Source organism: Podarcis vaucheri, assembly GCF_965113315.1.
Source record: "Podarcis vaucheri genome assembly, chromosome: 15".
Taxonomy (NCBI): Eukaryota; Metazoa; Chordata; class Lepidosauria; order Squamata; family Lacertidae; genus Podarcis; species Podarcis vaucheri.
Window position 1 is genome coordinate 15,018,800 of NC_138753.1, and position 13,444 is coordinate 15,032,243.

The 13,444-nt window shown below is 49.2% G+C and overlaps 1 protein-coding gene across 2 annotated transcripts in view; it reads right to left on the bottom strand.

Moving 5' to 3' along the window:
* Nucleotides 1–6,356: 6,356 nt before the first annotated feature.
* Nucleotides 6,357–13,444, bottom strand: part of TMEM132E (transmembrane protein 132E) — a 125,121-nt gene continuing 118,033 nt past the window's right edge. For both annotated transcript variants that reach the window (XM_082201367.1, XM_082201366.1), the window contains exons 8-9: nucleotides 12,155–12,346; nucleotides 6,357–7,991 (exon numbers count right to left, since the gene is read on the bottom strand). In XM_082201367.1, coding sequence (XP_082057493.1) covers nucleotides 6,957–7,991; nucleotides 12,155–12,346 — 1,227 coding nt within the window. In that variant the 3' untranslated portion in view covers nucleotides 6,357–6,956. The remainder of the gene's footprint in view (nucleotides 7,992–12,154; nucleotides 12,347–13,444) is intronic.

A 13,444-nucleotide genomic window follows, 5' to 3' on the forward strand; every position in this document is an offset into this window, starting at 1 on the left:
TTCACTACGTGCTGCATGAATGAGGGCGTTCTTTTATCTGCCCTGAATCTTCCAACACTCGGCTTAATTGGGTGTCCATGCATCCAAAGTCTGCAGTTCTGGGGACTGCCCAGCTTCCAGGATGCGCCAACATTTATGTAGGGAATCCAAATTATCTATTCATTTTCATTCATTTATCTATCTTCGCAAGCATGGCATAAAAAACCATTTGCAACCTTGGACTTCATCTTCTATACCTCTGAATCACAGATAAGAACATCGGTCAGAAACTGCCAGGACAATTGAGGCATGCCTGATGTTCTCCTGATCTTCTGCCAGGGTCCAGTTCCTATTCTTGAATTTACACCTGCTTTTGCTTCTCATTGATGTATTCTTTCCTTATATATGCTGCTAATGCTTCTGCTCTCCTGTTTTGTCATGGGGAGGGGAGCATAGGAGCCAACTCCTAGGGGCTGGGGGTCTTTGCCCCCCCTAATAAAATATTGAGGGGGCCACCCCCCCAAAGTGGATGGGCATTACCATTCAAATGCTGTGTTTGCATCCATGTCATGTGATTATGTGGAGCAGGGCTTACCTATCCCCCCAGTATTATATTCAATTTGGCACCCGGGGAAGGTGTTTTATGTAGACTTTAAAATTTCTGTTTGTTCTCTATACAACCGAAAACCCCATATTTATCCCACCTTTTTCTCCAAGGAGCTCACTGTGGGGTACATGTTCTACTCCTCCTCAAAGTAATCCCCACAACGACCTTGTGAGGTAGGCAAGGCTGAGAGGCAGTGACTGTCCCCCAAGGTCAACTAGGGGGGATTCAAACCTTGGTCTACTTCCAGCTGCTAGTCTGACACTCTCGCAACTGGCTCTCAAGAAACTGGACTTTGGGCAATGCGATACCTGTCTTTCTTGCCCTGGAGAACTGCTGCAATTCAACTGTTGGCTGAATATGCAGCAGCAGCGGCAGCAGACCAACAATGGGGATTTCAGAACACTTTGCTGTTCCTCACACTTTCTGGAGGGAAACTACAGCCTTAGACCACAGTCAGTGAACAGGAAGAAATGTGATAGGCGAGCTCCATTATCTCATTCCACACAGTGGGATTTACAGAGCTCAAACTGTTTAATACAATCACCGAGACCATCCAGAGAAGACTGCTGGTTCCCCCCCGCGCTTCAAAACTGCCTGGCCGACTTCAGCTGGAAGTCAGGCATTCTGCGCCGCTGGTCCCACGCTGTGGAGCAGAGTTAACGGCTGGCATCCCTGCTGCTAACCTGCAGGCATCTCTAGAAAGCCAATTCGGTCTAGCGGGTAGAGTGCTGGACCAAGGCCTCCGAGACACCGGGGTTCGAATCCCCACTCAGCCATGAAGCTCACTGGATGACTCTGGGCCTGTTGCTGCCTCTCGGCCTAACCTACCTCACAGAGTTGTTGTGGGGATTACCATATTTTTCGCTCTATAAGACGCACCAGACCACAAGACGCACCTAGTTTTTGGAGGAGGAAAACAAGAAAAAAAATATTCTGAATCCCAGAAGCCAGAATAGCATGAGGGATTGCTGCGCAGTGAAAGCAGCAATCCCTCTTGCTGTTCTGGCTTCTGGGATAGCTGCGCAGCCTGCATTTGCTCCATAAGACGCGCACACATTTCCCCTTACTTTTTAGGAGGGAAAAAGTGAGTCTTATAGAGCAAAAAATACGGTAATTGATGGAGTGGAAGAACAATGCACAGCTCCTTGAGCTCCTGGGAGAAAAGGGTGGGAAATAAATGCAAAAACCCAAGCAATAGTTTGATATTTCATCACGTGCAAACTTAGGCCAGAGTTTCATCTTAAGAGAGCCAGCAGTTAGAGCATCAGACTGGGAAACAATGGTTTGAATGACGCTCACTGGGTGACCTTGGGCCAGTCCCTGCCTCTATGCCCAACCTACCTCACAGGGCTGTTGCAAGGATAAAATGGGGAGGAGAACCATGTACGCCACCTTGAGCTACGTGGAGGAAGGGTGGATTGTGTAAATGGACTAAATCAAGAAAATAAACAGGAGTTTTTTTGTGCTAACAGGACAATTCAGTGATTTACATTTTCTTAAGAAGAGCCAATCGTTGTTGCTGTTTTGTTTTGTTTTTTAAATCAGTGTCTTACATTTGATTGTATTGGCATATATTGCTATACACCACTTTGGAAATGTTATATGAGCAGCTGGTTTATAAATATTTATATAAATAAATAGCTACAGTACAAGGGTGGGCAACTTCACGCCCAGTGGACAAATGTGGCCCTCTAGACTGGCTGCCAGGACTCTTTCAGACCACTTCCTGCTCCCTCTCCGAATGCTTTTGCTTGGCTGGAAACCTTCCTTGAACTCAGGCTGATTTTACCTCTCCTGGATGAAGGGTAGAGAAATGTCTGTGCGAACACTTCTCTGAGTGGCTGAAATGTAGCTGGTTATAACTTGTTGTTGCTGTTTAGTCGTTTAGTCGTGTCCGACTCTTCGTGACCCCATGGACCAGAGCACGCCAGGCACTTCTGTCCTCCACTGCCTCCCGCAGTTTGATCAAACTCATGCTAGTGGCTTCAAGAACACCATCCAACCATCTCATTCTCTGTCGTCCCCTTCTCCTTGTGCCCTCCATCTTTCCCAACATCAGGGTCTTTTCCAGGGAGTCCTCTCTTCTCATGAGGTGGCCAAAGTATTGGAGCCTCAGCTTCACGATCTGTCCTTCCAGTGAGCACTCAGGGCTGATTTCCTTCAGAATGGAGAGGTTTGATCTTCTTGCAGTCCATGGGACTCTCAAGAGTCTCCTCCAGCACCATAATTCAAAAGCATCAATTCTTCGGCGATCAGCCTTCTTTATGGTCCAGCTCTCACTTCCATACATCACTACTGGGAAAACCATGGCTTTTACTATACGGACCTTTGTTGGCAAGGTGATGTCTCTGCTTTTTAAGATGTTGTCCAGGCTTGCCATCGCCTTTCTCCCAAGGAGCAGGCGTCTTTTAATTTCGTGACTGCTGTCACCATCTGCACTGATCATGGAGCCCAAGAAAGTAAAATCTCTCACTGCCTCCATTTCTTCCCCATCTATTTGCCAGGAGGTGATGGGCCCCGTGGCCATGATCTTCGTTTTTTTGATGTTGAGCTTCAGACCATATTTTGCGCTCTCCTCTTTCACCCTCATTAAAAGGTTCTTTAATTCCTCTTCACTTTCTGCCATCAAGGTTGTGTCATCTGCATATCTGAGGTTGTTGATATTTCTTCCGGCAATCTTAATTCCGGCTTGGGATTCATCCAGCCCAGCCTTTCGCATGATGAATTCTGCATATAAGTTAAATAAGCAGGGAGACAATATACAGCCTTGCCGTACTCCTTTCCCAATTTGGAACCAATCAGTTGTTCCGTATCCAGTTCTAACTGTAGCTTCTTGTCCCACATAGAGATTTCGCTGGTTATAACTTAGAAGGCCCTATATGGCTTAGGCCCAGGCTAGCTGAAAGACCATATTCTCCCCTACAAACCTGCCTGGGCTCTGGGATCTTCAAGGGAGGCCCTTCTCTCAGTCCCATCCCCCTCACAGGCATGCTTGGTGTGGGGCAGGGCCTTCTTGGTGGCTGCTCTCAGACTTTGCAACTCCCTCCCTAGAGAAGCCAGACTGGCTCCCTCCTTGCCAGGGGTGCCAACTTGAATAAAATATGGGGGTGGGGCAGGTAAGCCCCGTCCAACATAATCACATGACGGGGGACACCTACACTATTTGAATGGCAATCCTTATCAACTTGGGGGGGCAGCCCCCTCAAATATTTTATTGGGGGCCCGAAGGGACCTTGGCCTCTAGAATTTGGCTTCTTTGCTCCTTGCTGTCCTTCCAAATGGCCTTTGGGAGCTGTTTTTTTAAAAAGGGAGGGCTTTTAATTATGCTGTACTCTTTTTACTAGCTGAATTTTAATATATTTATTTTACATTGCTTTAATTGAGAGGATGGGTCGGGGCTGTGGGGGGGGGGATATCCAAGGCCATGAGACTCCCCTTCCCTCCCCCTTCAGTGGTACAGTCCAGGACAAGTGACATCATAGAGTTCTACTCCATGGGCTGCCACCATTGGCTGTAGTCCACCATTAGGCTTCAGTTCCCAGTTTTTCTTTCAAACATGTGACGGCAAGAAAGTCCCAATGGGGCAGTGGCGTAGCGTGGGGGGTGCCAGGGGTGCCAGCCGCACCGGGCGCAACATCTGGGGGGGGGCGCTCGCTGCCTCCGGAGTCGCCGAAGAGCCGCGGGCGCAGGCTGTAGCAGCGCCGCATGTCTCGTGGAACCGACGAGCTGTGCGCGCGTCCGGGCTGAAGGCGCCCGGCAGGCAGCGGCTCTCCGCGCTCGCCGCGGAGGACGCGCCAGGCAGCCCCTCCTCACAGCCCCGCCTCCGCCGTTGCTGCTGCAGCTGCTGGGCCGTTGCATTTTCCTCGCCTCTCTGCCCCCCTCCTCCTCCGGGCACGCGGCGTCGTTTGGGTGGCAGCGCCAGCGGCAACTCGCAGGTTAGGGGTTAGGGGGGGCGCAAATTACTTGCCTTGCCCCGGGTTAGGGGGCGCAAATTACTTGCGTTGCCCCGGGTGCTGACAACTCATGCTACGCCGCTGCAATGGGGAGGGGGGAGGTCATGTGTTTTTTTCATTCTGAGATTCCACCCCCACCCCTTGCAACCTGGGTCCACCTAGGAACCATACCATGTGATTCTCCTGCATGGGTAGACTGGTTCTGATCCAAAGGAAAGGGGACCTTTTGGAATGACTGACATGGAAGGGCAGTTATCCAAGGCCCACTCCGAACAAGAGTGCCTAAACCCCTTCTGAGTCTTGGAGGGTCAATCAGCCTTGTGATGTGCGCTGCCACAGACTCTCAGATATCATTGAAAGACGCCACCCCTGTCAGCAACACTTGAGTTCCAAATCCTTTTTTGGAGTCTCGTCCAAATAAATGTTTTCACCTGCGGGGACCAACACCCCTGCCTCCCCAACCCCACCCCAAACCAAGGAAAAGAAGATCAACCCAAGGAGAAATAAAGAGAGACCCATGAAGGGGGAAATGAGAATCCTGCATCCAAGAGGAGCTTGTGTTTTTTAACCAAAATGTGAAATCCAGCCCTCCTCCCACACATTGACCCACTGGACCATAGGAAGCTGCCCTATAACACCGGTCCATGTAGCTCAGTACTGTCTACGCTAACTGGCAGCTGCTTCCCAGGGTATCAGGCAGGGGAGATTCCCAGCTTGACCTGAAGATGCTGTTGGAGTTGAAACCTGGGACTTTCTGCGTGCAAAGAGATGACCTTGCCCCAAACAGCACAGCCACGGCTATCCCAATGCCCTGTTTAAGCCTTGCCTCCTAACCTGCCTCCCCCTTGTGCAAGACCTCCTTCCTTGGGTCACACAGAGGAGCTCCCTTCCCAGAAGCTCAGCTGGCAAAGAGGAATGGAAGAGAGTTTACAGGAAAGAGAGAGCATGTCCACCACCCCCCTCTCTGGAAGGTGGGTTGCATTGCCTCAATGCTGAGCAGAAGGGAAGGAACGCTGCAACCACCATTATGACTGCTGGTTGGGCTGCAAGGCCCACCCAGTCAGCCCACCAAGCAAGTAAATACTGGGAGGCTGTCCCAGAAAGGGAACCAGACAGTCTCTTCCCGGGACTTATTCCACTGATATTTGGTGCAAGGATGTTGTCAGGGAACTGACATCGGAGCTAGAGGCGGAGGGAAGGCTCTCAAATGATGCTGGAGAAGGGCCCAGCAGGGAGAGAGGCAGCTCCGCAGATGGGGAAGCAAATCAGTGCAACACCAGGGATATAGAGGGGCTGATGGGGGAATCGGCGAGAGGGCTCCAGGACTCTTCACCGGACACCAGCGGGGAGAGCACGGGTCCTCCGCTACCCGCGCCCACCCTGCGCAGAAGACTTCCGCGCAGAGAGAGTAGGAGGAGACTGGGTGTCAAACAACTTTTATATTGGAAAAGATTTAAGAAACTCCCACTGACGGATTCTGCTAGCGACTGAGGCAGCCACGAAGTGAAGGGCTGCCCAGACTGAAAGGTTTAACAAGGCAACAAAGCCTGGAGAGGCAGCAACTTACGCACGAGCAACCCCATACCCATTACAGCTGTGCATGCCTGCAAGGCTCCTGGCTTCCAACTTTGTTCCACAACGCACACACCCCCTCACTGGGAAAACCAGATTGCGTATCAGGTAAACAAACCCAGTCAGGTGCATGGGCAGGGCAATGCAGGAATCAGATTATGGCTTGGGCAGGCAGCACCGCTCCACACAGGTCCCACCCGATCAGACAGAATCCCTGAATATTATCTTTTTTATTTTATTTTTTATATATATATAAAAAACAGTCAACATTTATTGTGCAAAAAAAAAAAAATGAAGAAGAAAAGCCGAGGGGAGGATTGCCTTTCAGAGACGGGCGGCAGCAAAGGCAGCAGTGGTTGTTTTGGGGAGGCCAGGAGCAAGCTTCCCCTCTCCCCCGGCCAAACCGAAATCAGGTGCAAGGACTTATCCCCTCTGTGGGGCAATTCCATATGGTGGCTCCTGAGCTCTCCACTCCTCTCGGCCTGCTTGGCGGCGTCACCCACCCCACACCCCTTTAAATACTTGGCTATGGGCAGAAGCACCAGCTGGCCGCAGCTGGCCCAGTCTCCCCCACCCAATCCTAGCGCGTCGCCTGGCACTTCCACAGTTGCGGCAGAAGCGGCTTTCCGCACATCTGGCTCCCCCTCTGAGCAAAAGGATCCACCCCCCTCCGAGGGGGTTGTCCTCCTTCTCTCTCTGAACATAGCAGGGCCAGCGGCGGGCTGGTCCACTTAGAGGAGGGCCGCAGGGGAGCCCAGCGAACGCCAGAGGGAGATGCGGCTGATCCATTCCGATTCTCCAAAGGGAGCCCCCTCCGCCTCCGGTAAGCGTGGGGCCCAAGCCTGCTATGCAATCTCCTTGATCCTGTGGATGTAGTTGTGCAGTTCCTCGGGTCCCTGGAGACCCATGTCCTGGCAGACCCACTCCAAGTCCTCCTCGTCAGCGATGGGGATGGAGTTGTACGCCAGCTCCTCGGAGGGCATGGTGGCGAAGGTGGTGAACTTGACCCGCTTCCGCTTGGAGGTGGGCGAGTTGAGCGGGTCCTCGCTCTGGTCCCTGGTGGAGCCCCCTGAGGAGCCGTCCCCCCGCCCGTGCACTTGGCTCTGCACGCTGGTCTGCGAGGAGCCGCTGCTGTGGTGGTCGGCGTGGCAGCAGGTCTGGACGTTCTCCAGAGGGTTGCCCAAGCTCTCCGGCTGCGGCGAGAGGTCGTTCTGGGCCCGCAAGGGCTGCCCGTTGCCCAGGAAAACCCAGTGGTGAGAGTGGTCCATGTTGGTCTGGCCTTCCGGCGGGATCCGCTTGTGACGGTACTTGAGGACGAAGACGATGCAGTTGATGAGGAAGACGAGGATGGCGAGGCAGAAGACGCCCAGCAGGGCGTACATGCCGATCTCGAGGTCCGTCAGGCCCCGCGTCACCTGCACATAACCTGTGGGGATGGTGGGGAAGTCCTCGGTCGGGAGGGCGGCGCTGGGCGGGCGGCTCTCCGGGCTGGGCGGCAAGTGCCAGTCGCCTTCCACCCGGGGCGTGGTGCCAGGGCTCCCCTTCTCCCGCCCGGGCCTGCTGGGCGTTTGGACAGGCTCGTAGTCATAGGTGGGCTCCTCCTCGGAGCTGAAATGCACTCGGACACTAGCCAGGGCGGTGGCCAGCACGCTCTTCCTCTTGGTCTTCTGACAGCTCTCGCAGATCATGAGCTCTGCCCTGACCAGTTCGCCAGCCCCCTCGCCTTCGGCCATCACCAGCGGAAAGGCTCTCTCAGGCATCACTGACACCACCGCCCGGTCCTGGCTGGTCACCACCAGTGTGTAGTCCTTGGGGTCATACAAGGAGAGCGGGGCGGTCGTGCCGTCGCTGTACGACACCCAGAGGCTCAGCAAGGCCTCCTGCGGAAGAAGGAGAAATGAAAGGTGGGGAACAAACTGTGTGGAACCCCCCCCCCGTCCCTTTTCACATCAGGAGCAGGAAACCTCGAGACTGCGGACTGAATGTGGCCCCCATGGGTTTCTCTGTCTGGCCCTTCAAACTTTCCCCAGGCAATGTCTCTTGGTCAGGCCACACACCCTCTTTGGAAGCCACGCCCCCTTCTGAGGCCACGCCCTTTCGCTGGCCCAGATCCCATTCTCTTACATAAGATGAGCCTACTGGATCAGGGCAATGGCCTACCCAATCCAGCATCCTGCTCTCACAGTCGCCAACCTGATGTCTGCAGGAACCCTGCAAGGAAAACCGGATCACAAGAGCCCTCTCCCCTCCCCTTCTGGCATTCAGAAACATTGCTGCCTCCTGGAGGATGAAACTGATGGACTATGCAGAATTAGATAAACTAACAGGAAGGATTCGAAACCTGCGGGACCAGAGATTCTCAGAAGACTGGAGTAAATTTACGGACAATTTGAAAAGTAATTGTGATGAACAGATTACGCTAGTAGGTTTGCAAGAAGTTTTGTAAGGTGCGTTATTAGAAATATTGCAAAAAAAAGACAATGAGGGGAATTATTAAAGATATTTAAAGGTAATATGAAATTGAGAAATGCATAATAAGTGATAAATACAGAAAATCATCAGAGGTGTTGACGGAAGACCCCAAAAAATATTGTATAAGATGAGAAGTTCTGTTGTATGAATGTTAATTAATATGTTAAAAATTAATAAAAATGTATAATAAAAAAGAAGCATTGCTGGCTCCAACTGTGGAGGCAGAGCACAGCTGTCATGGCTGGCAGCCATCAATAGCCCTCCATGAATTTGTCCAATCCTTTTTTAAGCCCATCAGGGTTGGTGGCCTTCACCGCCTCCTGTGGGAGTGAGTTCGTTCCACGTTTATCTTTCGCTTATCATCTGTCCTGAATCTGCCAACATTCAGCTCTGTTGGATGTCCACAAATTCTAGTGAGAGAGGAAAACTTCTCACTATCTTCTTTCTCTGTGCCATGCCTACCTGTATAAAGTTCTGTCATGCTCCCTCTTCCTTGCCTTTTCTCTAAACTAGTAAACCCCAAATGTGGCAATCGTTCCTCATAAGGGAGCCGCTCCATCAGGAAGAACCTCCTGACAGTAAGAGCTGTCTGACAGTGGAATGGGCTCCCTTGAGTTGTGGACTCTCCTTCCATGGAGATTGGATGACCATCTTTCATGGATGATTTAGTTGAGAGTCCTGCATTGCAAGGGGGTTAGACTAGATGATCCTTAGGGGTCCCACCCCAACTCTACAATTTTATGATTCTATTATTCCATCCCCTGAATCATTTTAGGTGCCCTTTGCTGGACAGTTTATGTAAACAGAAGAGCCAGACACAAATTGTTGCCCTCTGCAGTTGTTGCCCTTTCCTTTTTCTAATATGTATTGAATTGTTAGCGGTCCTAATAAGATCAACAGAAGATACAACGGGGATGAAGGTTCAGTCTACGAGTTCCAAAATCTGTTTGTACATTGATGATGTAATGCTTTCCTTAACTCATCCCTTGAAATCTGCACCAGAAATTCCTTGAAATAACAGGGAGGTTTGGTGACGTCGTTTGGCTACAAAAGTGAGTTCATCCAAACCTGAAATAAATGTGTTGCAATCAATTAAAGCAAATTTGATGAAACGGAGAGCAATTAATTGGGCAGTTATGCTGATAACGTATCTAGGAACCGGGTTGTCTTCAACCATATATTTTAAATTAAATGAAAGTTATGAAGGTTGAAAAGAGTTTTAAAATGGACTCAGGCAGGACTCACATGGTTATGTAACGTTGCGGCATTAGAAATTCCTAGGCTACTTTATCTATTTGAAAACGTAATGGCCAAGAGTGACAAAAGGGTATGATTGAACCAGCAAAAACTACTTACAAACTTTGTGTGGCAAAAAAGAAAAAGCTAGTGTTCCCATGGCAACCTTGGAGACAAGCTACAACAAAGGAGGAATAAAATGTCTCGATATAGTAGATTAATATAAAGCTACACATCTAAAAGTAATAGCCCGATGGCTGAATGTCTCAAAGGTAATTCCATGGTGTAAGTGAAAGAAGAGCTCACAGTTATTCCATGGTTACTACAGAGAGGGGAAAGGACTCTTCTTCAATGGAGGTTTTGAAGCAGAGGCTGGATGGACCATCTGTCATGGATGCTTTAGCTGAGATTCCTGAATTGCAGGGGGTTGGACTGAATGACCCCTGGGTGTCCCTTCAAACTCTACGGTTCTAGGATCCTGTGACAATGGATTTTTATTCAGATACAAAATCTTTGTACAGATGCAGTCTGAGATGTTTGGAATAGCTTAAATACAATGTCAACACCTAAATATATCCTTGCTCACATCTTTTCTTTTCTTTTAAACAAAGAAACCTTCTGGTGAAAGCTTTTCTGTTCTGTCAGGCCTATGCAGGCAACTGAGCACACACCTTTCCTCAGTGCTTAATTGACGTCTGTTTAAAACCTTTTAAAAACATGTTTTTATATTTTTTTGTTGCAAACCACTTTGAATTTTTGAAAAATGAAATAGCAGTCTATAAACATTTTTAATATATAAAATAAATAAATAAGGCAGTAGGAGGCCAAACTGCTAACTGGGTAAATCACAATGTAATTACATATCAAGGAATTGTAAATAATGGCAATTTCAAAACAATGGTGGGAAGGCCTCAAATGGACCTAGTTCCGCGATGCTTTCAGTGCAGACAATGGATAAGTTATGTAGAATAAAATATAACGGATGAATAAGATGGTGTGAGTTTGGAGGTAAAATGTCAAGTCCTGAGGTAATAATTTATAAGAAGGGAAATTTGAGCAGTTGTTCTATTCTTTTTTGCCTTAATACTTTGAAATCGCATCTGTGTACAAGTGTTAACGTTACAGAAAAACATTACAAGCTGCTCTCTCAATGGTCTATGACTCCACAAACCTCGAGTAAAATTTATCCCCTCTGCAATGGGAAGTTTTGGACACATTCGGTAGATCGGTTCAATGACTGAAATCTTTTGGGTTATGTATGTTCACCAATCTACACATTGCTATAGCTCATTTTCATATCTGTAATAATTGCAATAATTTGGGTATGTGCACTTCCGACGCAACTTTGCTAATATATTCAGAAAACGATTATCTGAGTGTTTATTGTTGGGTTATTTTTAATTTTATGTAATTGTTGCGTGCCATATGCTCTAATGTAAACAGAGATATAGCTCTGTGCAGGCATGCTAAACAGTTTGAAGATGAAAATGAATACAGTGAATAAAAACTAATCTATCTATCTATCGATCATCTATCTATCTATAATCTTTTAGGGCAAGACAGTAGAGATGGTATCGCCACAGATATCATACGAGTTGCCATTGGATGCTCTGATAATTGTCTCAGAAGGGATTTAAACCCTTGAGAAAAACATAAAAACTTAATATGGAATTTGATAGCAGCTGATCAGACACTCATTTTGTAACAAATTGGGGGGGGGGGGAATAGAGACCCATAGCGCAGGAACGGTTAGCAAAAATATTGGACAGCAGCAACGACATGTAAACTTAAGGAAATGATTACAGTGAGAGAAGGCAAGCAAGAGGCAGTTTGGTGCAGTGGTTAGAGCATGGGTAGACAAACTAAGGATGGGGCCGGATGCGGCCCAATCGCCTTCTAAATCTGGCCCGCGGATGGTCCAGGAATCAGCGCGTTTTTACATGAGTAAAATGTATTCTTTTATTTAAAATGCATCTCTGGGTTATTTGTGGGGCATAGGAATTCGTTCATTATTATTTTTTTCAAAATATAGACCGGCCCACCACATGGTCTGAGGGGCAGTGGACCAGCCCCCTGCTGAAAAAGTTTGCTGACCCCTGGGTTAGAGTGTTGGGCTAGGACCACCCACCGGGTGACCTGGGGCCTGTCACTACTGCTCCGCCAAACCTACCTCACAGGGTTGTTGTGAGGATAAAACAGGGAGGGGGAAAGTGCGGGCGGCCCCTAGAGTTCATTGGAGAAAAAGTGGGTTCTAAATGAAAGAATGAGACAATTAATTAATTAAATCTACCCCGCCCCCGCCCCCAATCCATGAGGGCTGCCCCAGAAGAAGTACCTGCTTGGAGAAGTTCAGAGTCTGCTGGGCTGTCGTCTTGGCCACAATGGTGTGGCTGTTCCCAGGGCTGGGGTGGAGGGAGAGGGAGAGGTTTGAGATGACCTGGGCCTTCAGTTCGGTGATGCTGACCTTCTCGTCCGCCACCGTTACCAGGGTCTCCCCAAGGACCGCCTCCATGAGCGGAGAGACCACCTACGGGAAGAGAAGTGGGCCGTAAGGAACATCTCCCCTGGTTGGGATTAGGAGGAATGCCCAGCCACATTCCTCATCACTAACAGCACCAGGTGTATTTTGCACTTGGCTATTGACCAACATGCGGCCAAGTGAAGATGCCCGGGTGCCAGGATGGGGCCTGATGTCTCCATCACCTGGAGCTGCATGCCTGGGGATCCGTGGATCTGGACTGTTTTCAACAACAACAACAACAACAACAACCCCGCCCATCTAGCTGGGCCTCCCCAGCTACTCTGGGCGGCTTCCAACAGATATTAAAAACACAATAAAACATCAAACATTAAAAACTTCCCTGAGCACACTAGCAACACATCCTGCAGAATTCTATCAGGTATATTTTATTTGCACAATCAGAACGAATTTCAGGAGCCCAAAAGTTGCCTTGCCCTCAAATGGCAACCAGGCCTTCTGCTTTGGTGACAGTAACCCTCATTTAATGAGCCATTTGGCGCCTAGCTTATATATCTGAGTTTCTAACACTGTGCATCACCCTTGTGGGTTGCTATAGTGCGCTCTCTGCAGGGCTGCCCTTGACCGGCGCCTAGAAACTAAGCTCAAAAAGGAAGTCTGGATGAGCCCTGTGTGCTGTGTGTAAAAAAACGATGATATCTATTAAAGGGATGAATGCCATGGAATGGAAAAGTGTCAACCCACACCCCAAGCTGGGAGATCCTTTTAAAAAGCCAGAGGATAGTTCAATTGGGAGAGCACAAGACTCTTAATCTTAGGGTTGTGGGTTCAAGTCCCACGCTGGGCGAAAGACGATCCTCGTGGACCCTTCCAATTCTGTGATTCTTGATGGAGAAATTGCCTGCTGAGGTCTCTAGCTAAGCATTGCATCTCTCTTTCCATCCCAGGCCTGCGATGCTATTGAGCCAAGCCGGAGAACAGCACCACTCCATGGCCTTCCCTTCATGCACTCGCCCTGCAAACACACACACACACAATTCTCCGAAGTACATTTCACCGGGGGAAGACACTCCGACCTTGAACTGCTCGAATCTTTGAAGGCAGCATCTGGGAGCCTGGGAATTTCTGCTTAGCAAGGCAATACAG